This window comes from Xyrauchen texanus, chromosome 13, assembly GCF_025860055.1.
Source record: "Xyrauchen texanus isolate HMW12.3.18 chromosome 13, RBS_HiC_50CHRs, whole genome shotgun sequence".
Lineage (NCBI taxonomy): Eukaryota > Metazoa > Chordata > Actinopteri > Cypriniformes > Catostomidae > Xyrauchen > Xyrauchen texanus.
The window spans coordinates 10,206,647-10,233,346 of record NC_068288.1 but is presented as its reverse complement, the minus strand read 5'-3'; the positions used below and the strand labels follow the sequence as shown (position 1 = coordinate 10,233,346).

Genomic DNA, 26,700 nt, shown 5'->3' with positions numbered 1-26,700 from the left:
TTAGCTATATAAAAAAGGACCTTAATGTAAAACAGATTAAAAGATTACAAAACAATAAAGTTCTGAATGATTTAATGGTCATCAGTCGGTATTATTGATATATGCTGTGAAAGATCATGAAGCCCAGAGAAGTGTTTTTGTAGAGGACTTTAGGTAACTAGGTATAAGCTGGGACACCTTTCGGAGTAGCAAGGTTATTTTGACATCAACAAGGACAGAGACAACAATTGAGTATCACTTAATCTCACTTTAATCATCTTTTTTCTGTATTGTGATGTATATAAATCATCAATTAGGGCATTTATGTTTTTGATTCATGTAAATATAAATAAGTGTATTTATTAAGCATTTATAACTTTAAGTTCAAACTCTCCCTATTTGACAAGTATAAAAGTCGCCCTTCTTATTCATATTGTTATAATTGTATATCAAGGATTTACATTGCGATTGTATATAACTTATTAGTGATTAATAAACCCATTTTATAAACCCTTAACAAAGGGAGAACTAATGTAGAGTGTTACTCTATCTATTACATTATGGACTGGGTTTTCAATCCGTCTTGACTTGCAGTTTGAATTGAGCTCTATAGCCACTGTGTGCACAACAATTAGCAAGTTGTCTCTTGCAACTGATAAATTATAGGAATTATATTAAATTAAATTAAATATTATATTAAATAAATTACATTATTTTATTTATTTATGTTGATCCCCAAAGTATGTTTCAATCCGCTAGCCGTGTTTTGAAATTATATACTGTGTACACGAGAGAGAGAGAGAGAGAGAGAGAGAGAGAGAGAGAGAGAGAGAGAGAGAGAGGGGACTCAGAGTCTTCTCGCAGCACGCATGCGCAGTAGGGACGAATCTTCTCCGCGTTCATTTCGGCAGCTGGCGTGAGCTTCTGGAATTCCAACATGGCAGTAGATGTGGTCAGTATTTCTATGCTGGTCAGTCTCTCCAACCTCAACTTGGAAGCATTCCAGAACATCACCGACTCGGAGTAACCCGCATCTCAGGTAAATCTGTTCAGGTAAATCTTTCACTTTGTTTGTGTCCACCAGCTGTCCGTTTGTAGCGGAGAGAGAGGCCATGACACTGCACGGACAGCTCGCTCGGACACTCGGACACAGGCCCGAGGAAAACAGAGCGGGCGCAGTTTATCCTCTTTTGTGTTCTGAACACCATGAATTGATGGCAGTTTGAGCACAAGACAAGAACTTTTGTAATTGAAGGAGAGTTTTATGATGAACAGCATTGATCCGTATGTGTATCGCGTGTCCAGACGAGAGTGACAGAGACATTCTCACCTATCAGCACAATCCAATGCGCCTATATGATCTTCAGAACTCTTCACCGCTCTTATTATTGAAGCTTTTTATTTTTTATTTGTATGACTATTAGAGAACAACATTGCCAACGCGTCAGTAGAGTCCGTTTATATACAGAATGTGCAAATATATATATATTTTTTAATAATATTTAAATCAAATGCAATTTATTTTATTTTATTAAATATGTATTTATTTAACAAGAAAAATAAATATGAAACTGGTAGCCTAAATCTATCATCTTTAAAAAGCAAAGAACACAAGAGGAAGTGAAACAAATAACAATTACAATTAATTATCAATTTCTTAAGCTTTGTATATGGAATTAGGTCTATAAAATATGCAAACACATATTTTGCTGCTTAAAAAAATCATCTCAAATTTCATCTCTCCCTTGCTCTCTTTCTACACAGTTTGTGGTTCCTGTGGCAGAAGACTTCGTTTGCATTTACGTTAAATGCGGGGCAAGTTCTTGCATGCACTGAAGAAGTATTTTTCTACAAGTTGTGGACATCTTTGAAGTGAACAATATTACACTCCGTGCCGTTCTGTCTCTCCATCACCTTGCTGATGTCAAGCAATATGATCAGCGGTGTGTATGGTAGGTGATATTTCTCAATTTAATTGTGAAATGCTTGCGATAGTAGCGGATTTCATATTATGTTTGTAAAATATTTTTTTTATTATTGCATTTATAAATATATATCAGCATGCTTATGCATTATTAAAGAGGGTTATCATTGATTGCATCTAGTTATTTGTTTCAGTGGTAATGTATACTGTACTGGATTCACTTTTTATTTATATATAGTTCCTATTTAAGCGCTTTTCCGATCTGTTTCTCATTTGGATATTTCATTCATACTGGTCGTGTAGGACGCAGATTGATCTTCAGCGCTATGGTAGTATTTTCCTGGCTCGCGTCAGGGGAAAGAGAGTTGAGATTGGAGGTTACAGACCGCAATCATGTAGCGGCAATAGCGCTGTATCTCCGGTCGGGCGCTCGCGGTCAGTGCGAATGCAGCACGAGCGCGTAATAAAGGCCCGCCGCTGGAATTATGGCGGGAAATCAGCCGTGATCTCGCGGCGCGGCGGTTGGTTAGATCAGATGTGCATAATTTGGACTCAGATGTGTTGCGAAATGACAACACTTAATTTCCAATATATCAGTCCTCCCATTTTCTCTTTCTGCCTTTGTCTGCCTGTCTCGCTCTAATTCAGGCAGTGCAGATTGCTTTCGCCTCGTCTGTAGTGTTTGTCCGTGTGAACGTGCGAGCCAATCACACACTACACATAATAAATATATCAGAAGTTTGATGGGTAGTTGTGAATGAGGAGTGGATGTAAATACTTTCATATGAACAACATTAATCGCTGAGTGACATCTTCTGTTTTCTTCTAGTCCTGTGTGTGTGTGTGTGTGTGTGTGTGTGTGTGTGTGTGTGTGTGTGTGTGTGTGTGTGTCAGAGTCATCAATCAATGTAAGGCAGAGGCTTTTCTGAGATTTATGTGTATAATGGCAGGAGAGCAACAGATAACACAGTCATGTATATCGAACGCGCAAGTATCTCATTTATTATATATCTCTCTTCTTTCTCTCCTCTCTGTCTTTCCTTCCTTCTTTTTGACAAAGCCAAAAATGTGCTAGTGTCTACAAAGCCTTTACAAAGCCAAAAATGAATAAAATGTTATCATTTACCCATGCTGTTCAAACCCAGCATTGTTGTTTTGTTTTTCACACAAATATATTTTGGGAAGAATGTCCAATTAGCTCTTTTCCATACAACAGAAATGCATAATGATTTTAAATGTCAAGCTCTAAAAAGGACATAAAGCATTTTAGGAATGTCAACAGTACCTACTGGTACCAGAGACTATTTTGCAGAGAAGGGCCTCTTCTATTAAAATGAATGGGAGAAATTGTCCATCAAACTGCCAATGGATGTAGATGTATCCTTATAGGTAAAAGAGCCAAACACCTTTAAGATACAGAAATCGCCTGCCAATCAACTCGAGAACACGCATGCGAATTAGCTAGATAAGAAAGGCAAATAGCGTTTTTTGTTGTTGCATAATCTGAGGTAAAGAAGCACAATTCATGATACAAGCATTGGCAGAATTTCCTGCAGATTTAAAATACGTTCTTTGATCATAATCTTGACTAACTGTTTTGGAGATTTCGGCCTTTCCCCATTCAAGGAGCTGTATATTTATGCCACTTGTTTACATAGAAAAATAGATGCCCAGCTTGCCCAGGAGCATTCCAAAGATGGCCTCTAAATGGACTGACTTGCCTTGAAAGGGACTACTACTTGCCTTGAAAATCAATACTAAAATAAAAAAGATTTGGCAGAGGCTATGTGCAGTAAGTGTAAAATAGCAACAAAAGACTGAAAATTGAAAATCAAGGTGTTATTCACTGATAATGTTCTCATCCACAAATATTCACAAATAAATATTGACTCGATAACCAATGGCATCAATGATGTTAAACGTGGAGTGGCGTGCCCAAAGACACCATTTATAATTTGTACAGAAGTGCAAATGATATTTGGGAGTAATGGCAATTTTTATTTTTTAACTTTTCCTTTAAGGCTGCTCTGAGGAAATTCTGTGCTGCCTCCAAATTCCTTGTAAAGATGCAATGCAGCATATATTAAAATACCCTGGAATATACCAGTTCCTCACCCCCAGTATCGAAGGTGGCTCTGAGGGTGCTTTGATTCTTCTGTGTGAAAAGCTGCTTTATTGTTTCATTCTCTGTTAGTTCACCTGAAAATGAGCATTCTGTCATTGTTTACTCACCCTCATGTCATTCCAAACCCCTTTACCTATGTGCACTTTACAGTCTGTGTAAATGAACGTTTTCTTGGTACATAGAGCATTGGCCACCAAAAATTATTTGGACATTTTTGGATGCTTAAGTCACACTTTAAAAGATAACAAGTGGAATTTGCACCTCTGTTAGACCTTTTCTCAGAACTAACTTCACTAGTCTGAGCCAGGTGTCCTATAGCCCCAAGTGTAGTGCACCACATTAACTACAGATGTGCACTACTAACGTTTGACAACCAGAACGTGTCCAAATACTTTTTTGTCTTAATTTTGAACAGTATGTTTATTGTTTAATCATTTGAAACCTTAAAAATACTGATCTTTTTGTGATATTTTGTTTCACAGGGCAAAGTGTGACTAAAGTGTTAACATCTAAAGACATTAAGTATTAGTAACATAGGAAAGAGTTTGTATGACTGGCCAAGTTCAGAATGGCATACTACCAGGGCCGTAGCTAGTGGGGTGAAAGGTGGTAATGATTCTTGGGGCACACAGTTCCAGGGGGCCCACAACATATTATAAATGTTCTTTTTTTAATAGGAAAGGGGCCCAGAGTAATATAGAGTCAGGGGGCCCAGAATACCATGCTACGGCCCTGTATACTACCATACTACAGTACTCTTACTTCTGCCATATGGGGTTAACTCCAACCTAGTCTCAAAGAAAACTAAATTTTGCTAACTGACTTTTTCGTGCTGTGTTCTACGTTTCATCACACTTTCCTGGTGAAATTAACACTAGAGGTGCTACAACAACTGTGCGTTTTATTCACTTTCACACAAATCACTGCTACAGTTGCTGATTATGACTATATAAACACGTATTTTTCACACTATTACTCACACACTACGATGTTATGATATCAAAAACTTTTACTATAATGCATAATTTGAAAAACTATACAGTTTAACACTTGTATTACAGACTCACCAACATTTACACACTTATTCCAATGTGATTAGCGTTTTGGATTTTGTACTCGGAAGTCGACGATTCGAGCAAACCCAAGTACACAAACTTACACAAGAGCGAAAGAGTCGTAGAAGTGACACAATATGATGTGGTTCCTTCAGAAATCATGTGAAATTATCGGTTAGGTTTAGATGTTGGTTTAGGGTAAGAATGTCTGTTTAGTGTCTACCTATCATTTGATTTTAGGACACTATTGTCTAGATTTAGATGAATGTTTTAGGTTAGGGAGTTATGTTTTACTCATTAAAACCTCCTAATATTCACCTTAAAAACCTTGTCTGATTACAACACAATTTCACTTGCTTTTGGTGTCCTCTCTGAACATTTCACTGGGAAACTGCAGGCAAACTATAATGAAGCATGTATTTTGCAAAAATGTTGCCACGGTCACTTAATGTTCATGAGATCAGGCTGGTTAAGACAGCTTCTCTCTATGTCATTGACACCAATGTAGACTCTCGCACAGTTTCTCCCTCATACTTAATCCCCTCTCCTGTCTGATACACACACATTCTCTCTATCCCTATTATGCAGAACCACCAGTTTGAGTGTGTGTGTTCGCATAAGTGATGTCAGCAGCAGACGGTGTGTGGCCGCCCAGCCTGCCCCAGCCCAGTGCTCTGTATTGTGTCTCTAAATGAACACGGTACTGTGTTAATTAGCAGAGGAAAATGGCATGTGGAATTGAATTGGTCATTGACATGCGAGGCGTTCGACTCTCATTTAGAGAGATATGAAAGTGATTTAAGCCCTTGCTATGTCTTTTATGAAGGTTTTAAATTGTCAATCTGCAGAAGAGGGAGCGAGGGAGGGGAGCAAAGGAAAGAAAGAGGAAGGAAGTGATGGGGTTTGCCTTGTCTGTCTTAGATTGAATGTGTCAGATTTTTCTGCATAAAGAATGTTTAAATGACATTACTCACTCAAATGTTCTTTCGGATTAAGATTCAACTAGTATTGCAAAGAAGAGGTTCTCTTTAAACCTTTTCATTGTACAGTTACTTTACACTTTACAGTCACTTGTAATGATGTTTGTGTGACTCATGCAACAACTAATCCAAAGAGATGATTAATGATGTAGTTTACATAAAATTATTTTTTAACTTATTTATTTGATAAGCTAACACTAATACACACAACAGTTCACATAAACTGATAATATATCAGTGGTCCTGCTCCCATGCAAAGCACGTCGCTTTGTTCCCCCTTTTTGGGGTTCAGGGAACCTAAAAAGTTTATGACAATTTAATGGGGCATTGGGGAAGGGTACGTGCAGTCTGACGCAGTCTGTCGCCTTGGCACACAACTGTCTAGGTTACTATTGTAACCTCCGTTCCCTGATTGAGGGAACGAGACGTTGTGTCCGGAACCGAGCCACTGTTATGGCCGAACCTCATTCTCGGCTCCTCAGGGTAAAAACCTGAATGACAAGACGCATTTCCCTCCTTTTATACCCGTATATCCGGGGGCGGGACATGCAAATTCTGTCTGCCAATTTCTCATTGGTCTTCTCTCAAGTTCAGAGATGCGCGAGGCTCTCAAGAGAGACCCCTAGTATCGCTTCTTTGACACAACGTCGAAGTGAGCGACAGACGGGGAATGAAGCCTACATTTTGGGCCATTTAGCTTTTGGCATTGTGATATTGATTATTTTCAGGACATTGGCAATTCTCATTACTGTAACATGTCTGGACAATTTACTTTCACTATTCATTCTTTTAAGTGTTGATCCTCATTACCATAAAAGTCATGTTTTAACTGTATTACAGTCATAGTTGCTGTTGCACAATGATTATTAAATCAGCGAAAATGAAAGGCAGTACCAAGTGAGTACTGCTACTTTACAATGCTAATAATATATCATTTTTTTCACATTGTGGTATGAGAATATCATAATGTCATCTCTTTTTTTATTGTGGTAATGAGATTTGGGTACTAAAACAGTATAATGTCACAATGTTGAAAACCCAAAAATGTAATGGACCTAAATAAAATCATAATTTTCTATTGAAAAATGTTATCTTTAGATTCATCACCTTTTAAAGCATGGCTGCTACAGCCGCCCTCATTCTGTTTTTTGTGCGTCTCACATCCTGAGCATTTTTATTGAATTTTTAAGGTATCTTTAAAATAGGTCCACTTTTAGACCCATGTTCTGTGCCATTCTGTTGCATAGTGTCTACCTGTTTTTGAAGGAGATGAGCTTGTTTACATGCACACCAATATGCTGGTTACTCCCAAAAATCAGCTTATTTGAAAAATCAGACAAAGCAAGAAATCTGTCATGACATTTCAAATAATCACGTTATTCTCTGCTTTTGGCATCAAACCGTGAAGAGACATGCACTCAGCACTTGCGCACATTGGATGAGCCAGTGAGAATTCGGATAAAGGTGTTTACATGCTGCGTGAAATCGCTGTAATGGGCAAAAATCTACCCGTGTCGACAGGTTTATTCTTAAGCCGTTTATGTCCTTACACAGATAAAGGAACGCCATTTATTGGGTTTACATGACCACAGACATTGTTAAACATAGAATGTGCATGTAAACGTTCTCAGTGATGTTTCTAATTTAAAGATAACAAACAAAGAACACAATAACCCTAATTATGAAGGCTTCATAATAACTTTCAGGCAACCAACCAAACATGTCCCTTGCCACTTTTCACTTTACAAAACAAAAGTTTGGTTTCTGTCTTAGATGTGACTTTCATAAACCTTTAGCTGTAGAGGCTACGCTCTGTCATTCTTCTCGCTATCACTCCACCTCTCTTTCTTTCTCCCCCTCTATTTCTCTCTCTCTCTCTCTCCTTCTCTCTATTGCAGCACTCAGCAGGCCAGGGCAGAAAGTCAGGCGTTTTGAAGAGAGGACATTGAGAGTGAATGGCTCATTCACATTAAAGAAGAATTAGAGGGCTTCCACCCTGCCACTCTCACAATGGTCAAACAGCATGACACAACAGGAGAACTGTTCACACAAGCTAACACACACACGCACGCATGCACTCACACACACACACACACACACACACACACACACACACACACACACACACACACACACACACACACACGCTAAAAATCATGGCCTTTGTGTCCAGTAGAAGAGAGTATAGTTTTGTATTCAATTTATTTTCTGTTTTATTTTTAGATGGTTAATATGATCTTGATCTATGCAGCACTGTGTTGCGGGCGATGCAGTATTTGGCTGGTGTCTAGAGAATAGAGGAGAGTACAAATAGAAGAATAGTATATAAGAATTGTTCACCTTAAAATGAAAATTCTGTCATTCACCCTAATAACTTTCAAACCTGCATGCATGCCTTCTGTAATATATTCTAAGTCTTCTGAAGTTCCCATGTTAATCTCTTATGATGCAAGTTATTAGAATAAAAGCCACAAACTAGAGAGAGTGTGAGAAATATTTGAACAAGACTAACTGTCTAGAAGTGCACAGTGCTGAAAGTGGCAAGTTAAACACCCAGTTACTCTCAGCTCTAAAATATTTAATCAGATGAAAATTGTTCTTTCTATGTGTAATCGCTATAAAATTATTTTTATAATCCTTATCTGTAATCATGGATAACTGGAAAGGTCATAGAAATATATTAGTCAAAATGTGTGGAAACTAAGTCTAAAGCCATATGCTAGCTTTGTGTGAGGAACAGACTGAAATTTTGTTATTATTCACTGATCATCTTCCCCTCCACTCTAGCTATCAAATCTTATTTACACTTGAGCACATTCAAACCTGGCATAACATAATTGGTCACGTGAGAACCAATGACATTTGTGCTAGTTTATCCTCCTTTTTTCTTTGTGTGGTGTTAAAGGGATAGTTCACTCAAAAATGAAAATTCTCTCATCATTTACTCACCCTCATGCCATCACAGATGTGTAGGACTTTCTTCTGCAGAACACAAAGCTATTTAGAATATGTCCATATACTATAGGTCCATCACTGATTTATAATATTTATATATACCGTATATATACCGTATCATTGAGGTACATACAATGCAATTGAAAGGTGACCAAAACTCTGAAGGCCAAAAGCACATAAAGGCAGCATAAAAGTAATCCATGAGACTCGAGTGGTAAAATCCATGTCTTCAGAAGCGTATTGTGTGGGTAAAAAACAGATAAATATTGATGTCCTTTTTACTATAAATCTTTTTTTTGGCGATTCGCATTTTCGTGCATATCACCACCCAACTTGTTGGGGCTGGTAAAAGGTGGAGATTTATAGTAAAAAAGGACTTAAATATTTATCTGTTTCTCACCCACACCTATCAATTAGTTTCTGTTTATTTAGAAGATAAGGATTTAAACATTGGAGTCATATGGATTACTTTTATGCTGTCTTTATGTGCTTTTTGGACTTTCAGTGTTTTGGCCACCATTCACTTGCATTGTAAGAACCAACAGAAATGAGATATTCTTCTAAGAATCTTTGTCAGCAGAAGAAAGTAAGCCATACACATCTGGGATGACATGGAGGTGAGAAATGATTCGAGAATTTTCAATTTTGGTGAACAATCCCTTTAAATTTGTTGCTCTTTTACCAATATTAGAACATGAAGAACACACGCACGCACAGTTGCACACACACACACACACACGAGCATGAACATATGTATTGTTTAAAGAGACACTACAGCACCAATAAGCTAATGAATATCTTCCTCTAAAACCAGCCAGTAAAAAATCTTTCTTTAAAGTATGGCACATTGCTGTAACTGTGTGGGTGTGTTTCTACTGTGATGGGCCTTCTCCAGAGAATTTATGGCCAGGGGGTATATTGGAACAACAGAAAGTCATTCTCTAAAGCACCAACACACACTCTCTTTCTCTTATACACACAGAGGTACACAAACATCAGATCAGCAGCTTTGCGGCTAATGGGATTGTCCAGGTAGTTCTGTGCAATAAACCCGAAACGTAAAGACAGCATTTGAGAGAACATTCCAGCAAACCATAGCTAATATTAGACTTTACAACACATCGCTTTTGTCTTTAGACGTCGTGGGTTTAACACTCAAGAGAAAACCACAACAGATTTTGTACTGTAATGTAGATAAAACCACCCACTGGTGCACCATTAAAAAGTTCGCAAAGATATCAATAGTACTTTCAAAATAATTTCTCCAGCCACATCAGTAGCCTAATAAAACCTGTTTTATTAGTCCAATATCAGCCAATATAACAAAAAAATTGTGAGTGCACCTTTAAATAAATCACTTTCATCATGTTGGATGGTACTTTACATTTTTCTTGTAGAACAGTCAGTGAGTTGGTGGATGTTAGTATGTAATTCATACAGTATAAAGAACCCTTCATTAGCTGCTTTAGGTTGAGACAGGAAATCGCTACACACATCTCAAGAGGTTTGCATGATGTGGTTTCTAATTGAGGCTATATTTTACACAGTGCTTTCATCATGTGAGGTTGTTTTATATTCTTGGCTAGTCCTAATTAGTGGTGCTTGCTATTGTTCATTTAGGGTTTGGGATTTTAACAAACCCACGTAAACACATACTAATTCTGGACAGTTATGAATGCTATTACAATTACTAATGCTTTTATGTGTGCTATTACTTTTCTAATCTAATCACTAGACTTGTGCCTGGCAGACAATAAAACAAGTGAAAAATCCTTCCAAGTTTAATAAAACAGGCAAAAAATGAAGGGATGACTATAGCCATTTCTAGGAAACAAAATATCATAGAAACTTGGGGATGTACTTTTGACATTGCAAGTAAACAACCACCCAGAGCACCTACAGTATCTAGGAATTACCTATCAATGACCTAACCACCTTTCAAAGAACCCTAGCATCCTTACAAATAACTAGCAACAACCCAGAACACCATAGCAACTCCCTAACAACAAGCTAGAACACACTAGTAACCACCTAGCAATGCCCTGACAACCGTTAAGAGCACCCTAGCTACATCCTAATAGCTTAGCTACAACCACCAAGCAAAAACTCAAAACACCCTAGCAACTCACAACAAGCAACAACCTAGAACACCCTAGCAACCACCAAAACACTGCCTAAAATGTGCTTACATTCACACAATAGATTGTATACTTTTTTATTTGTATCATATATATTAGGACTGTCGATTTAACACATTAATTCAGTACGATTAACTATATAAAAATATAAAGTGCTAACAAAATGAACGCAATTAATCATGTCCCCGGACAGTAATAAGGAATATTCCTACCATCAGAGTAATTCATGCTTGAAGTACCACTGTTTTCAGCAGAGGGCAGTAAGCAAAACTCCAGTTGTTTAGCAACGTGCAGCTGTACAGACAACAAGCCACACACTAGCTTGCTTGACATTAGAGAAAGCACTAGACAGAGCCAATTCCGAATGGAGTTTCAAATTAAATTGATAGAATGACTTATAAAATTAATGCGATGCAACCAATGTGAGATCTAACACGTGTACATTGATGCGTCCCTAGAAAAGCCATTATAATAAATCTGTAATGAACAGACTGACAAATTCAATTGCAAATTGATTTGTTGTGAATTTTAAGCCAATGGGTTATGTTGAATAATATGGAAATAATCAATATATGGCCTTCTAAAGACACATTTTATATTGTCTTTTCAATGCATTACTCATCTGCCACAATAATCTAATGCATTTAAATTATCTGAATTAGTATGTTTATAAAATGTATTATATTTATAATTATTATATATTAAATTATTGTTATTTGAGTTCCTTTCCCAGCAAATATTTTTATTCGGTGACGGCACTTTTCCCTGCAGCTGCCATAGTTGTGACCATCAGCAGGAGGAAACAATGGCGGTGAATGGAATGACTTTGGAAAAACAACATCAAGAAAAACATCAAAAATTGCTTTTGTTCCATGCCAAGTCTCAGGAAAAGTTCATACAGGTCTGAAGATAGCACAGATATTACCAAATTGACCTTTCGTGGACATATAAATATATTTTATCCACGATTCATCCATGGACGCAGGCGAGTCTGATGTGTGACCGGCGAGTACACACGCCCACCAGTACAGCACCATAAACATCTCTCATTCAGAAGTTACAAAGGTTTTTGTGTTGTTTTCTGGTCTGATTTAGTCACAGTATTAAAAAAAAAGTCTGTGTTGATCCCATCTGTATGAATATAAGAGCTTAATTTAACTCCTGAAGAAAGTTTTTTTCGCATCTTACAGTGCATCACAATGAAGGTATATGGAATATTGGTCACAAACATGGCGGTGAGGTCATACTGTGACATCACATGTGGACAAACAGGTCAATATGTGATTAATTGTGATGAGTTCAATGAATTAATCGGCATTTCTTGTAATTAATTCTATGAACATTTTGAATTGATTGACAGCTGTAGTATATACATATAAACTGATCAGCCACACCATTAATACCACCTTCTTATTTCACGTTGGTCCACTTTCGTGCCGCCAAAACAGCTCTGACCTGTCGAGGCATGGACTCCTCAAGACCTCTGAATATGTCCTGTGGTATCTGACACCAAGACGTTAGCAGCAGATCCTGTAAGTTGCGAGGGATGGCCTCCATGGATCAGACTTGTTGGTCCAGCACATCCCATAGATGCTCAACTGGATTGAGATCTGGGGAATTTGGAGGCCAAGTCAACACATTGAACACTTTTTCATGTTCCTCAACCCATTCCTGAACAATGTTTGCAGTGTGACACGTAACATTATCCTGCTGAAAGAGGCCACTGCCATCAGGGAATACCGTTGCCATGAAGGGGTCTACGTGGTCTGCAACAATGTTTAGGTAGGTAGTATGTGTCAAAGTAACATCCACATGAATGTCAGGACCCAAGGTTTCCAAGCAGAACATTGCCCAGAGGCCATCTTCTTCCATTGCTCCATGGTCCAGTTCTGGTCCAGTTCTGACACTCACGTGCCCTTTGTAGCTGCTTTAGGACAGGGGTCAGCCTGGGCACTCTGACCAGTCTGCGGCTCTGCAGCCCCCATACGCAACAAGCTGCGATGCACTGTGTGTTCTGACACCTTCCTATCATGGCCAGCATTACGTCTTTCAGCAATTTGTGCTACAGTAGCTCTTCTGTGGGATCAGACCAGATGGGCTAGCCTTTGCTCCCCACGCTCATCAAAGAGCCTTGTGCGACCATGACAGTTGTTGCCGGTTCACCGGATGTCCTTCCTTGGACCACTTTTGGTAGGTACTAACCACTGCATAATGGGAACACCCCACAAGACCAGCCGTTTTGGAGATGCTCTGACCAAGTTGTCTAGCCATATCAATTTGGCCCATGTCAAAGTTGCTCTGATCCTCACACTTTCCCATTTTTCCTGCTTCCAACACATGAAATTCATGAAGTGACTGATCACTTGCTGCCTAATATGGTATATCCCACCTCTTGACAGGTGCTATTGTAATGAGATAATAAATGTTATTCACTTCACCTTTCAGTGGTTTTAATGTTGTGGCTGATCAGTTTATATACAGCATATCATATTAAATTTGTGATTGTATAGCAATGCCCAAGCAATCACCAAGAACACCCTAGCAACTTCCTAGCAACAACCCAGAACACCCTAGTAACCACCACCGATGCCTGGACAAGCATTCAGAGCATCATCCTAACATATTAACCCTGAACAACCTAAGTAGAACTCCCTAGCAACCGCTTAACAGATGCTTAGCAATGCCCTAGCAGCCACTCAAAACATCATAACAACCTCCTAAAATGGTCTTACAACTTCAAGTTATTTTGGAATATGGTAGCTGGTTTATAGCTGGTCCAAGATGGTCATGAGCTGGTCTTAGCTGATTCATACCCTGTAATCTGTTTTGGTAACAAAAGTGTCTGGTAAAAACATAAATGTAACTTTGTCCTTTAGGTGTAAAACAGTCAAAAGTTATAGCTCATATAATGAGTTTAATGGGTGACTTTCAAATTACTTGGTTAAAGTGTTTTTGAGAAGTGTGGCACCGGTTTTCTACCACTTGTGTGTGTGTGTGAGGGAGTGTGAGCGTGTGTGTTTGCAGTAAGTCCAGCCTTTTCCCATGAGATCACACTGACTGACCTCAAGTTGCATGTATTGATCAGGGGGATTTGCCGCTTGATAGAATTGAATGTAATTGGGCAGTTTTTAACTGAGATGGATAGAACATGCAAATTGTGCTCCTTCAGTCCAAAATCAATATCCTTCTGCTGTAAAATGGAATATATGTCTCTTTATTTGTTTTATATTGTTTACTGAGTTCCAGCATAACATTGGACTCTTTCTAATTCTCAAGGCTTTGCAAATCCACTAGGGCTATTTGTTTAATCGTAATCACGAAATGTCCTAGTGCGATTATCAAACTGCAAGGGCAGCGATTTAATTAAATAGTCTGCAAATGCTGCTCGCTGCTCTTACTGTATGTACAAATCTCTGTTCTCTGTGGTGTATTACACTTATTCCAAGCACAAGTGATACTCATGATACGGTGCAGAGCATTATAATAGCCAATCTGTTCTGTCTGTACTGTACTACACATAGGCAAGGCAAGTTTATTTATATAGCACATTTCATACACAATGGTAATTCAAAGTGCTTTACATAAAGAAAAACAAGATACATAAAACCAATTAAGAACAAGATATGAGAATAAACAGTAAAAAGAAAAAAAAATTCAATAAAATTTAAAAAAGGAAAAGAATATGAAACATGTCTTAGTATGCGCGCGGCTCATGATATAGTGTCTTCAGAGCGTTTCTGTCCTTGTTATACACAAATTCCCTCTCGTTCTCAGAGTCAACATTTGTCCTTGAGTTTTGTTCGGAGTTAAAGTGCTCCAAATTCCCTAATTGTACATTTGCAGCTAAAAGTAACCACATAGCCAAGACCATTTCTTGACATAGGCAAACATAGGGCATCACTACCTGGGGGTGGGGCATACAGAAGCTGCTCCACAACATCCATAATAATAGAGCCGGAGCCATTGAATAATAGAGCCGGTGTGCATCCTTAAATTAGATAATGCCAATGTGTGCGCAAAGTGACGATGAATGAATGCAATTGAACAGCATCCCAGCTCTTTTCTGAGAGGTCAAGATCCATTTCCTCTTCCCAATGAGACTTTTGGATACTTAAAGAGGGTGTCCTCAAAGAATGAATGTAGTCATAAATCCTGTAGAGCCTACCGAAAAACAAGTATTTTTCCCTTATTAAAAAATCTGTACTCCTTAAGAAATTAATTGTAATTTTGTAGGAAATCATTACCACTCACATTAAAATAAATACTCCAGTCATATCAGTTACCTTATAAAAACTATTTATTCTACATGAAGAGGGTCTGCACATGGGGGCTGCCATGTTAGACTCATATGACCAGCCAAATACTACTCGCTTAATCTCAGTAACCATCCTGTTATTTGAAACTTTCACTCATTGATTAAAGTAATCTTGGCTGACTGTGAATTGTGAAGTTTTTACATTGGCATCAGTAACTGAAAACTATTCCGTTTGAATGATGCTGTATCCAGGCCACTAGGTGTCAGTGTAAGTCTAAGATGACATGAGCAAGAACTTTGTGCACCTTCATAATGTAAAGAATAGAAAATCCCATTCAACACGATCAAAAGTTTTTCTGCATCAAGCGCAATAATTGCTACAAGAAGGGAAGATACAGGAGTTGCATATGCAATATTTAACAAATGGCGTATATTAGCTGAGGCTTATCTTCCTCAAATAAAGCTGGATTGATCAGTCGAAATGATGGAGGGAAGTATTTTTTTCAAGTCAGAGTCTTAACACTGTAGAAAGAATTTTTAAATCTACGTTAAGAAGGCTTATTGGTCTATATGAGGAGCAATAGAGAGGGCCTTTCCCTTTCTTCAGTAATAGAGAGATGAAAGCCATAATTAATGTAGAGGGAAGTGTGCCTTTTTCAGATGATTCACAATACAATGAATGCAAAAGGGGGATGAGTTTAGTTGCAAATTGCTTATAAAATTCATGTGGGAATCCATCTGGGCCAGGCGCTTTGCCGCTCTTCATGGATGGAGACTATCGCTACCTCTATTTCCACTGCCGAGAGAGTTTGCTCAAGGTCAGAGCTAATGGTATGGTTAATCTGTGGGATCTTCAGTGACACAAAAAAGTAACAAAAAGCAAGGGGTCCAGTTTAGATTCAGAGTTATAAAGTGTTTAATAAATCATTTAATTTGGTCATTAATAAGATTATTGTCTGAGGTTATTTGGCCTGCAGTTGTCTTTAAGGCATTAATTGTATGTGAGTCAGCTTGTTGCTGAAGCTGAGAAATCAAATCCCATCGTAGGTTTTACGAGGACAGCGATAAACAAAGCATAAATGAGGGCAGCGATAAACAAAGCATACTTTATGTTTTGTTTATCGCCGTCCTCATAAAACCTACAATGGGATCTGAGTAGCAACTCCTCAGCCTTCTGCATGGTCAATAAATCAAATTCTGTTTGAAGAGTGAAATGCGTCTTATGAAGTTCGGGTAACAGATTAATTGAAATTTGCATGTTGTTTTAGAAGATTGATAAAGTAAGGTTATAGATTTTAAGTGTCTTAGTTTTATTTCTGTGAGCTGTGTAAAAGATAATCTGGCCACGGAAAATTCTTGAAATGCCTCCCAATGAGTTGAATTAGAGGAGACTCAGGGTTACATTGAGTAAACAAATCAGTCTGTTGGGACACGAAATTTACAAAGTCAGAAAGGAGAAGGGGTTTAAATTCCAGAACCTGCTCCAAGTAGTATTTGGGGGAAAAAGTCCAAGTTTCAATGGGGCATGATCAGAACAATACTTTGATATTCAACATTTTTCACAGAGCTAAGCAGGAATGAGTCAACAAAAAAAATAATCTATACAATAAAAAGACTTATGAACTGAGGAAAAGAAAAAACAAGTTCTGGAGTTGGGGAATTTGAAGCACCATGGATCAATATAATTATGGGTTTCCAGAAAATATTACAAATCTTTAGCAGATTTAGACAGAGAATAAGGCTTTTTGGAAAAATGGTCAAGGTCAGGGTTTATACTGTAACTAAATTAAAATCCCCTCCCATTATTAATTTATGCGAGTCCAAATTCAGTAGTGAGTTGAAAAATGAGTCATCATCCCAGTTTGGGGAATAGATATTGAGAAAAGTTACATAGGTATTGTAAAGTAGACCAGAGACCAGTACAAACCACCCATTAGGATCAGGGGTACTGTGAGACACAAAGAAGGGATAAGTGTGGATAAGAATGGCAATTCCTATGATTTTTTAAATAAAAATTAGAATGTAAAAGCTGCCCAACCATCCATGTTTAAGTTTAAAATGGTCTGAAGTAGAAAGATGAGTGTCTTGGAGAAAGGTTATCCCAGTATCTAAAATTGAAAGGTGTTTATATATCCTATTTCTTTTGTTAACATTACTGATTCCTTTAAGAATGCAACTCACCAAGTTAAGGGAAATATCTTGGTGGGATGAGTTGCTAGACATAATTTAGAACCTATTTCATTCATTTGGTTCTTCCAATGGGAAAGGATAAGAGAAAGAAAAAGAGGAAGAAGGGGCAAAAAAAGTCAAATAAAATACAAGTACAAAGACAGTAAGGACGTAAAGAATATCTATTGACAATAAAACATATTTTGCTACAATATTTATACTCCAGCTCCCCAACTGAGGTAATGTAACCCTTCCCAAAAGAACCTATACCTGTATGCCTGTGCGTATGTGTCATGCAGAGAGATTGCATTCCTACCTTAGATATGAACAATCTAGCAAATAAAGCAAACTAAGTTTAAGTCGGAATTAAAAAATGTGATGCTAAATATGAACAGTGGTTAAGGCAGTATTAATCAAAAATAATCTTTCATTTATATAATAACATCAAGTGTCTCTAAGTTTAGAGTGTGCCCATGAGTGAGATAAAGTATCTGAGCCACACCGCCATGTCTGTTGAGCCGTAATGCGGTAAAGTTGAGATGAAAGGATCTCTGGGAAATGTAGTTCCAGGCTTAGCAGTGTGTTGTAACATCAATTTAACATGCAATTCTTGAAAAAAAAACTCAGTTATACCAGAATAAGAAAAAAAGGGTGGGGTGTTGTAGTAACATACCACAGTCGCCAGTACCATTTATAATCCTTAGGGCTGGCGAAACATAGTTAATAAAGTTATCAGAAAATGTAAGGTAGCTGGCCAGCCAGCAATCCCTTTCAAAATATAGGTTAGACTACCCTTCCTTTAAAAGCAAAACAAAAGAAAAATTAGTGGTAAATAGCAACAGACCTGTATAACGTTGCCACTGCTGATTTTGAAGAACAAAAACAATAATGTTCTATTACCAACACTTGTAAATTATAGGTGCAAACAATCGTCCAACAGAATTGTCTGAAGTACAAAAGTGCGTTATAATTACTCATCTATAATGAGTAATCTCCTACAGCTAGTATTATGTGACAGTGAAGTGCTTGTCCATAAAGGCAATGGCTTTCCCTGGAACCGTGAAGGTCACCTTCTCGTTGTTGTTAGTGAAGACCAGATGGGCTGGGTGGTAAAGACGGAAGGAGATGTCAGCTGCATGGAGTCTGTGCTTCGCTTCATTAAAAGAAGAGCGGAGCCATGCCACTTCAGGGCTGACATCTGGGAAGAAGTGTATCTGGTTGCCCTGATATAGAATTGGCCCTCGATGTTGGCTGGCTAGCCATAGTGTTAGCTCACATACTCTGTAGTTGTGCATGCGGACAATTAACGGCCTTGGTCTTACCCCCGGCGGAGGCTTCGTAGCAGAAGAATGGTGAGCTCTATCCACACTTAATTCCATATCAAAAGCCTCAGTGCCAAATATCTCCAGTAATAGCGTCTTCACAAAGTCTGTTGAACTTGGCTGTTCAACTTACTCCGGGAAACCCACTGAACGAAAGTTCTCCCTGCAAGTATAGTTACTTAGGTAGTCAAGTTGCTTTTGCATCTCTTCATTATCTTTAGTTAGTTCCTGTTGAAATATGCACCAGAAATGCGACAACAACTTGTTTTCACTTTCATACTAATCACAAGTAAAACGGTGGATTAAGCCTTCAGCAATTGCATTTTTAAGATCTCCTTTTTTTGTATGACACTTTCAGATATGTTTAGGTTTAGGCTAGGGATGTTGGTTTTGTCGATTTAAAACTCGATAGAGCATTTACCTTAAAACCTTTTGTGTTCAGGAGAACATTTAGCTCGCTTTTAGCGCCACACAGTGGATGTTTCACCTCAGAACTTCTGCGATACATGTAATGAATTATGAAATATAATTATTACCACAGTCTTGTAATTTTCATGAGATCATGCTGGTTTGATTCGATGTACAAACATTTTTGTTTTGTAATTGTTTATTTTTATATTTCTTTGGCAGGCGTGACAATGCAGTGGAGCCCTGAGCAGTCACAGTGGGCGAAGCAACACTATGACATCACCTCCACCACCCGTTCACCAGGGCACAAGATCGAAGCTCTTAGAGATCCAAGGCTAGGTTCATCCTCGGCTGCAGCATTCCAGCATTCATGGGCAAACGACGACATTTCTGCACTGACTGCATCTAACCTGCTCAAGAGGTATGCAGAGAGATATTCTGCCATTCTGGATCTACCCTGTGATAGTGGACTTATTGGATATCCAGATGCTGCCATTTCCGTTAGCGTTAGTGGACCAGGTGTTGTGAATAACATCCCTCCTCTTCTTAATGGACAGAAGGTAGAGACAGAGCCATGGTTGGATAGTGTGTATACTCCATTGGGTTGTGTACCTGAACTTCTCCCTAAAGCGCCGTTAAGTGTGTCAGACGTATCTGTGAGTGTGTGTAACACACCGGTTATAGGCAGTGGGAGTCTTTCAGACCCTTGTTTCTCCTGCAGAAGTTGTAACAGTCAGTCCAGCAACCAGGAATACAGCAGCACACCCTATAGTGCTTCTTACCTGCAACCTGTAGGCACATACGGTGGCTCTTTCTTCCACCCCACCCCTTCCCATTCTAGTCTGGTTCCAACCTACAGTTCTAACACTTCGCCTAACCTTGCTCCATACAGTTACCCAAATTCTCGGTACCCTTCGCATGCTGTCCTTCCTGCTGGTTACAGCCCTCCTCCACCTCCCTCGGCATACCTTCCAACAGGCATAACTCCTCCAAAACCTCTTCCATCTATGGGATACTCATATCCAGCCACCAGTCTTAGAGGTAGTGTCTCTGAAAGTGATGCTCCAAGTGCGTCTAGCCTTCCGAAGGCCTATTACCCATCAACCCAGGGAGAGATTGGAGTGTTTGAGGAATTTGATTTTGGTGGGAACTCTAATTCTGACTCTAGTTCTGAAGGAAGCCCCCTTTACAGGCCATCAGGGGATGGCACATTGGACAAGGATACCAGATTCCGCCAATCAGCAGATATCACATCATCTTCATCATTCAAGGCAGCCAATCATGGAGACTCTCTTAGCAGCTTGGAGTCTCTCACAGAAGCCATGATTGGACAGAACAATGGTACATCTGGACAGCACTTCCCCACTACCTCAACTTCTGTTGTCACATCTCACCAACATCTCTCCACTGACACAAGCACACCCTGTTGACCCCCAGGCTCACACTCCACCCCAGTACTTGAGTTTGTGAAGTGTGAGAGATCCCCTTTGTGTACCGGAGTTAGAAGTGAGGGACTTGCTCAGAGCCAAATTGTAGGGGCTCAGGTCAAGGTCTTCAAAGCACAGCTGCAGCAGGGGAATTCTGTCTGGGAGTTTAGGTAGGGAGTTGTTCTGAAGAGGTGCTCTAAATGACAGGAGGTGCGTTTCTCCTTTCCCCTACCTGGAATGTGAACAGTAAGCCTAATAAATCATTTCAAGATTGCAAGAACTGACCTCCTCATTTAGATGGCCCAGACTGGTATATTCTCCAGGACCGACACATATTTCTAAGATGGGAGAGTATAGCAATGGAATTTATAACGGATGTGTTGTGGCTGCCAATGGAGGCAAGGAACCGCAGTAACAGATGCAGCAGTTAGACTCTAGCTACGGTAGACTATATTGCCATGGTGTTCATTCTGTGGATGTATGTGTGTTTGTGGCTTTAAAATGGTTATTTATGTGGTGAGCTTTAATTGTGAATCCAGTTCCCCCATTTCTACAGGAGAATTGACAAATCCTGGCCATTTAAAAAAATGTTGTGTGCGTGAGTGAGTGTTAAAATCTCAGGAAAGTGCTTGTCAGATAAATGTGTGTGTTTATGCGTGTGTATGTGTTTGTGTGTGTGTGTGTGTGTGTGTGTGTGTGTGTGTGCGTGCATGCCTGCGTGTGTGTTTAGTAGAAAGAAGGTGTTTTCACACATCTTCCTTAGAAAAGAGCCCAATTTAATAAACTTCAGTGAACCAGGTGGTCAAAAACAAGCAAATAACACTCTTTCTGTTAGTTAATCTGTTTGCACTTACACTGCATTTAATAAGATGACACATATATTTTGCCCTAGGATTATTTTCACAAATCAAGATCCATCCATCCATCCATTCATCGTCAACCGCTTATCCTGTGCACAGGGTCGCGGGGGGCTGGAGCCTATCCCAGCTAACATTGGGCGAAAGGCGGGGGACACCCTGGACAGGTCGCCAGTCCATCGCAGGGCACAAATCAAGATGTGAAATTAAAATACTTTTAAAATACCACTTCTTTACTTGCTGTGCACAGACAGCTGTACGTAATTATTCATATGTGGAAAAGAATAAATACTGTGGCACCTTTCTGAGCAGCCAAACATGACAACATTGGCTGAGCTTATGTCATGAGTTGTAGGTGGGGCTACCTGTTTGCAGACCAATGGAAGACTGCCGTGTTTAGGAATCCTGTTTGTAAACATTCATTAGTGGTGCTTGATTTAACACTTATTACTATTGCTCTGAGCGTCACACAATTTTTCTTCTTTTGTACATTTGGCACCTACCTCATCCTGCACCTTTTGTGCTACAGACATGGATAATGGCTCAAATTGTGCAGTGTTTTGAGATAAATGATTGGGTGTTTGGAAAAAAAAAATCCATAGACTTAACAATGGAAAGTTATCAAAGTGAAAATATCTCTGAATCAGAATGTCGTAGAGACTTGGAAATATATCCATATAACTCTGGCTTGCAAGCAGTCATTCAGTAACTCCCTAGCAACTGCCTAGCCAGACACTAGCAACCATATAGTAACATGACCCAGCCACATCTCATCATCAGAACATCATAGAGACATGAGGGTGAGCTCATTTGAATCGAGGCAGTGTACTGAGGTCCCTGTGGGCCTCGGGCCATATCTCTGCACAAGTACATACTATAGATGTGGAAGTGAGCTTGTTTGGAGTAGTACTGTAAACCCATGGGCCCTAGACTTATCATGGCACTAGAACATCATAGAGACCATGGGATGGTGTTGTTTGACTGGAGGCATTATACTGAGGCCCTTTGTAGGCCTTTTTGTGGCCCCAGCTATAGCTTAGCGCAGGAACATTGCAGAGACCTGGCGGTGATCTCTTTTGACTTGGGAAAATGTACTGAGACCCTTGGTGGGACATTGTGGCAGCACTTTTTTGCCACGGCAAGCACTAGTACAGTACCTATTTAGTTATTTTTGCAAATCCATTTGGTGCAGCTAGTAGCACAGAAACTACAGCGTCCACACAATTACAACAAATGTAAAATGTGTAATAGACTATGTAATGTAATATGGATATGTAAAAGACTATTGTGGAAAGTAAGGAAACCTTAATGTTACTATTTGGGAAACATATATTATGTACTACTGGTATAAAACAAATAGAATTCTGACTATTCAGGCTACTTCCTGAGATGGAATGAGCCTGCTTGGGAAAAAGACTTACATATATATTCAGTTTTACAACCAAAAATAAAACTACAGGGCCTACAGTAGTGTGAGAATGCTCAGTGAGAAAGAAGAGAGAGAGAGAGAGAGAGAGAGAGCACATGACTTTGCATCTTTGTCTTCACTTAAAGTTTTGTAAAAAATAATGTTGAGTTTACTTCATCCCAAGCAATGGAAATTTGTTTGGCTGACCTCACTACAAATGTTTGTGTTTACTTCCTTTCTCTGTATTTGTTAATGCTACCAAAGGGAATTAAGATATCAGACTTATTAATAAAAAGTAAATTACCAAAGCAGCAATGTGGGAGCCTACTCACAAGGAAATGCTCTGCCAAAACGACTCCCTTTGTGTGAAAACATTTGAGGTGAATTTATTTCTGTGCAGTTCCAATTCAGGAGGGTAAATTGACTTAATTCTAAGAGACAAATGGAAGGAATTCCTTGAAATGGCTGCTTTAAGATCTACCGGGTCGAAATTGAATTTAATTGAACCAAATTGAATTTGCCCTGCTGAACCTAATGAAGCAGACCTCAATCTTGATGATGAATCTTGCTCTGCAATGGGACACATCACTGTATTGTTTCTGTGATATAAACTGTTATCACATACTCAGTTAGCTCAGAACTTTCCCGTTGATAGCAAACTTTAAAATTAAAATGTGAGTTATGTAAGTTATTGTATAATTTTTAGTGATTAAGACACACAAGTACTCTTTCCCTCAAACACCTACACACATTCAACATGTTCTATATGAAAGCACAGGCATACTGTACCATAACATTTACCAACCATTTACCAAAAGTGCCATTTATATTTCTTTATTTTTAAAGATAAATGTTTCTCCAACAACATGTGTTTGTACTGCTTTCATTTGAAGGGAATGGTTTTTTTGTATTATTGTTTAAGTTTTCTGTTTCAGCCTGCAGCTTTTCTGTTTGTGTCTTGAACATATAGCAACTTAGGAGGATGTTAAACTATCAGTATCAGATCAGGTGCTGATCGAACCATTTGTTACCTTGTTTAAAATTGTTTTTAGGGGTTGGCACTGAGTGACTTGTTTTCTTTTTCTCCCACATGTGTTCAGTAGATATTTTCACTCCAAACGTAATAGTCTGTAGCACTCTATGTAAAACTTTGTAGACCTCTGAAAAATTAAGCACAATAGCTCCGTTCAAAAAACCAAGTGAGCTGCCTACCTAGACAATTTGAGGCATCTAGGTGCGCTTTCAATGTGAAGACTGTTTCAAAACACAAGGCAGCAACAGTATGCTGATATGTCATTTTTGCCCAAATTCTAAGGCTGCTTCGATGTATCCTTTGTGCCTAAGGAATTATAAATTCTACAAACTATCAAAACATTTTAATCAATTTATCTCCAATTAATTCAAATGTTACTATTTCACCCAATTTTGTTTTTTTGGATGCAGTGAACAGCATTTTGTGCTCATTAAAGGATCACGTTGTTGAGCAACATGCCAATGTCATTCTCAACCTTGAGTGTTAGTGTAGTCTCGTGTGTGCTTCACATAAGGAGCTCTTGTGGTATGTGTTAGCAATCGTCAACGGCATTGCAGCCTATGAAGAAAATTTTAAATCATTCACTTCTAAGGTTTCATGACAGTTAAGATGCTGCCTTTAAAGGAAGCTACCTTTGTAGGCAGCAAGGCAGCTCTCTAGGTTTTGGAGCAGAGCTGTTGACACTACTTCAGCTGCTTTCCAATAAAGGATTCATTAGTTTGACATTTTTAACAAACAATCTGTCTTGGATTTACCCAAACCTTGATCATTCCCTGAGATGTATCATTCCATGGAAGTAAAAAGCAGTGTTAAAGGTGCACCCAGTTTTTTTGTTTATGTGTACTGGCTTATATGGCAGGTGTCCTATAGTCATGTGGATGTATCATTATGCAAAAGCGATCATTTAGTTACCGATGCCATTGTAGAGAAGCGAGGGTGAAAGTGTCTGGTAATTGGGGGGTTACCCAAATAAAATAAGGTTCTGATATGACTGGATTCTTCATTTCAAGTGAGTGTGCATAATTAAACATATTTTGCATATTTAATTTTCTTTAAAACGCAACATGAAGAAGAAGTACTGAGTGCACCTTTAAAGGACTACAGAACCTTCTGTACCATGTGACATAACCACACTGAAGTATTGGAGACACTCAGTTCAGTCAGTGGAGGTGAGAATGGGGAAAATGGACTATGAAAATGACATCACAAGCTTTAAAGGTGTAGTACCACAGACATAGCCAGAAACCAAAAACCTCTGAAATCCTGTAATGTTTTGGAGTTTGCAGTAATTGTGCACTAAACTCTAAACCATGTAGTTTTGTTAAAAACCATGATTTCCATTTGACAGCTGTGTTTTCTTTTTCAGAGTGCTGGAATTGGTGTTAAAGGGGCATTACAAGTGCACATAATGTTTCACTGGGTAAATAGTTTTTTCTGCATTTCAAAACTTTTTTTAGTGTGTTCTCAATTTATAAAATACACTTACGGTCTAGAGACACAATTAGAACATTTAGAGTTCTGAGTTCACTTCAGTCAAACAAAAAGTGTATGAAGGTATGTTGCAATATTTTCAGTTGACTATTGTGTTTGTTTTCATGATTTTGGGGTATTGTAAACAATTTGCAAAATAAATATGTTTATCTTAAGGCCATATTGTTTGCTTTATTCAATGGATCTGAAACACTGTGTGTGTGTATGTGTGAGCGTGTATTTATCACTTTGTGGGGACCAAATGTCCCCATAAGGATAGTAAAACCCGAAATTTTTGACCTTGTGGGGACATTTTGTCGGTCCCCATGAGGAAAACAGCTTATAAATCATACTAAATTATGTTTTTTGAAAATTTAAAAATGCAGAAAGTTTTCTGTGAGGTTTAGGGGTAGGGTTAGGTTTAGGGGATAGAATATAAAGTTTGTACAGTATAAAAACCATTATGTCTATGGAAAGTCCCCATAAAACATGGAAACACAACATGTGTGTGTGTGACTACACTTTGGGAACAAAATTCTTCCTATAACTCTTGGGGACATCCTTAATGGTAAATATGATGCATAAATATTTAAAATAACTTGATTTAAAATGAGCAGGCCAGTACTCTCTTCTGTCTCAACTAGACAAAAACTGTAATGCTGTAATCTTCCTCATTTCTATCATCTTATTCTGGCCAAAAACGTATTCAAATATAAAATGTCTGATTGACATATTAAATCAATCACACTTCACTTTCTAATGTGATGTTTTGGGTTCCCCGTCTGTCGCTCTCTTCGCGTTGAGTCGGAGAAGCGACACTAGGGGTCTCTCTTGAGCACCGAATATACCTCTGATCTATGAAAAAAGGCCAATGAGAAGTTGGCAGCTAGTATTTGCATACCCCGCCCCCGGACATACGGGTATAAAGGCGAGGAAATACTAGAGCTAATTCAGAAAATTTCTTCGGAGCCGATGGTTGTGCATGCTGTTTGTGTGAGATCACACCAGTTCCTGTATTCCTCTGACGCTCTGCATGCTGTTGGATTGACGGCGCATTACAGCAGCGATTTCTCCTTCTTTGCATGGCAGAGCAATTGTCCCTGGGCGCTTCGACAGTGCAGAAACCCAAACTCTAAGAGAGTTATTTAAAAGAGTCATTTCCTCTAAAAGAGTGATTTTCTCTAAAAGAGCAATA

At 38.7% G+C, this 26,700-nt stretch overlaps 1 protein-coding gene across 2 annotated transcripts; it reads left to right on the top strand.

The window, feature by feature from the left end:
* Positions 1-870: 870 nt before the first annotated feature.
* Positions 871-25,895, top strand: LOC127653583 (fidgetin). 2 transcript variants are annotated; one of them, XR_007971832.1, is made up of 4 exons: positions 871-1,018; positions 1,744-1,931; positions 19,533-21,180; positions 21,630-25,895. XR_007971832.1 is itself a non-coding variant. In XM_052140301.1 (3 exons), the coding sequence occupies exons 2-3, from the start codon at positions 1,901-1,903 to the stop codon at positions 20,738-20,740; spliced, it is 1,239 nt and encodes a 412-aa protein (XP_051996261.1). In that variant the 5' UTR covers positions 871-1,018; positions 1,744-1,900; the 3' UTR covers positions 20,741-25,895. The 2 variants fall into 2 exon arrangements, 1 of the variants encoding a protein (XP_051996261.1); XM_052140301.1 differs by having other exon boundaries at positions 19,533-25,895.
* Positions 25,896-26,700: the final 805 nt, after the last annotated feature.

Coding starts and splice junctions, on each gene's coding strand:
- LOC127653583 (XM_052140301.1), top strand. CDS start 1,901: ATGTCAAGCAATATGATCAGCGGTGTGTATG. Junction 1,932..19,532: donor TATGATCAGCGGTGTGTATG/GTAGGTGATATT, acceptor TTTCTTTGGCAG/GCGTGACAATGCAGTGGAGC.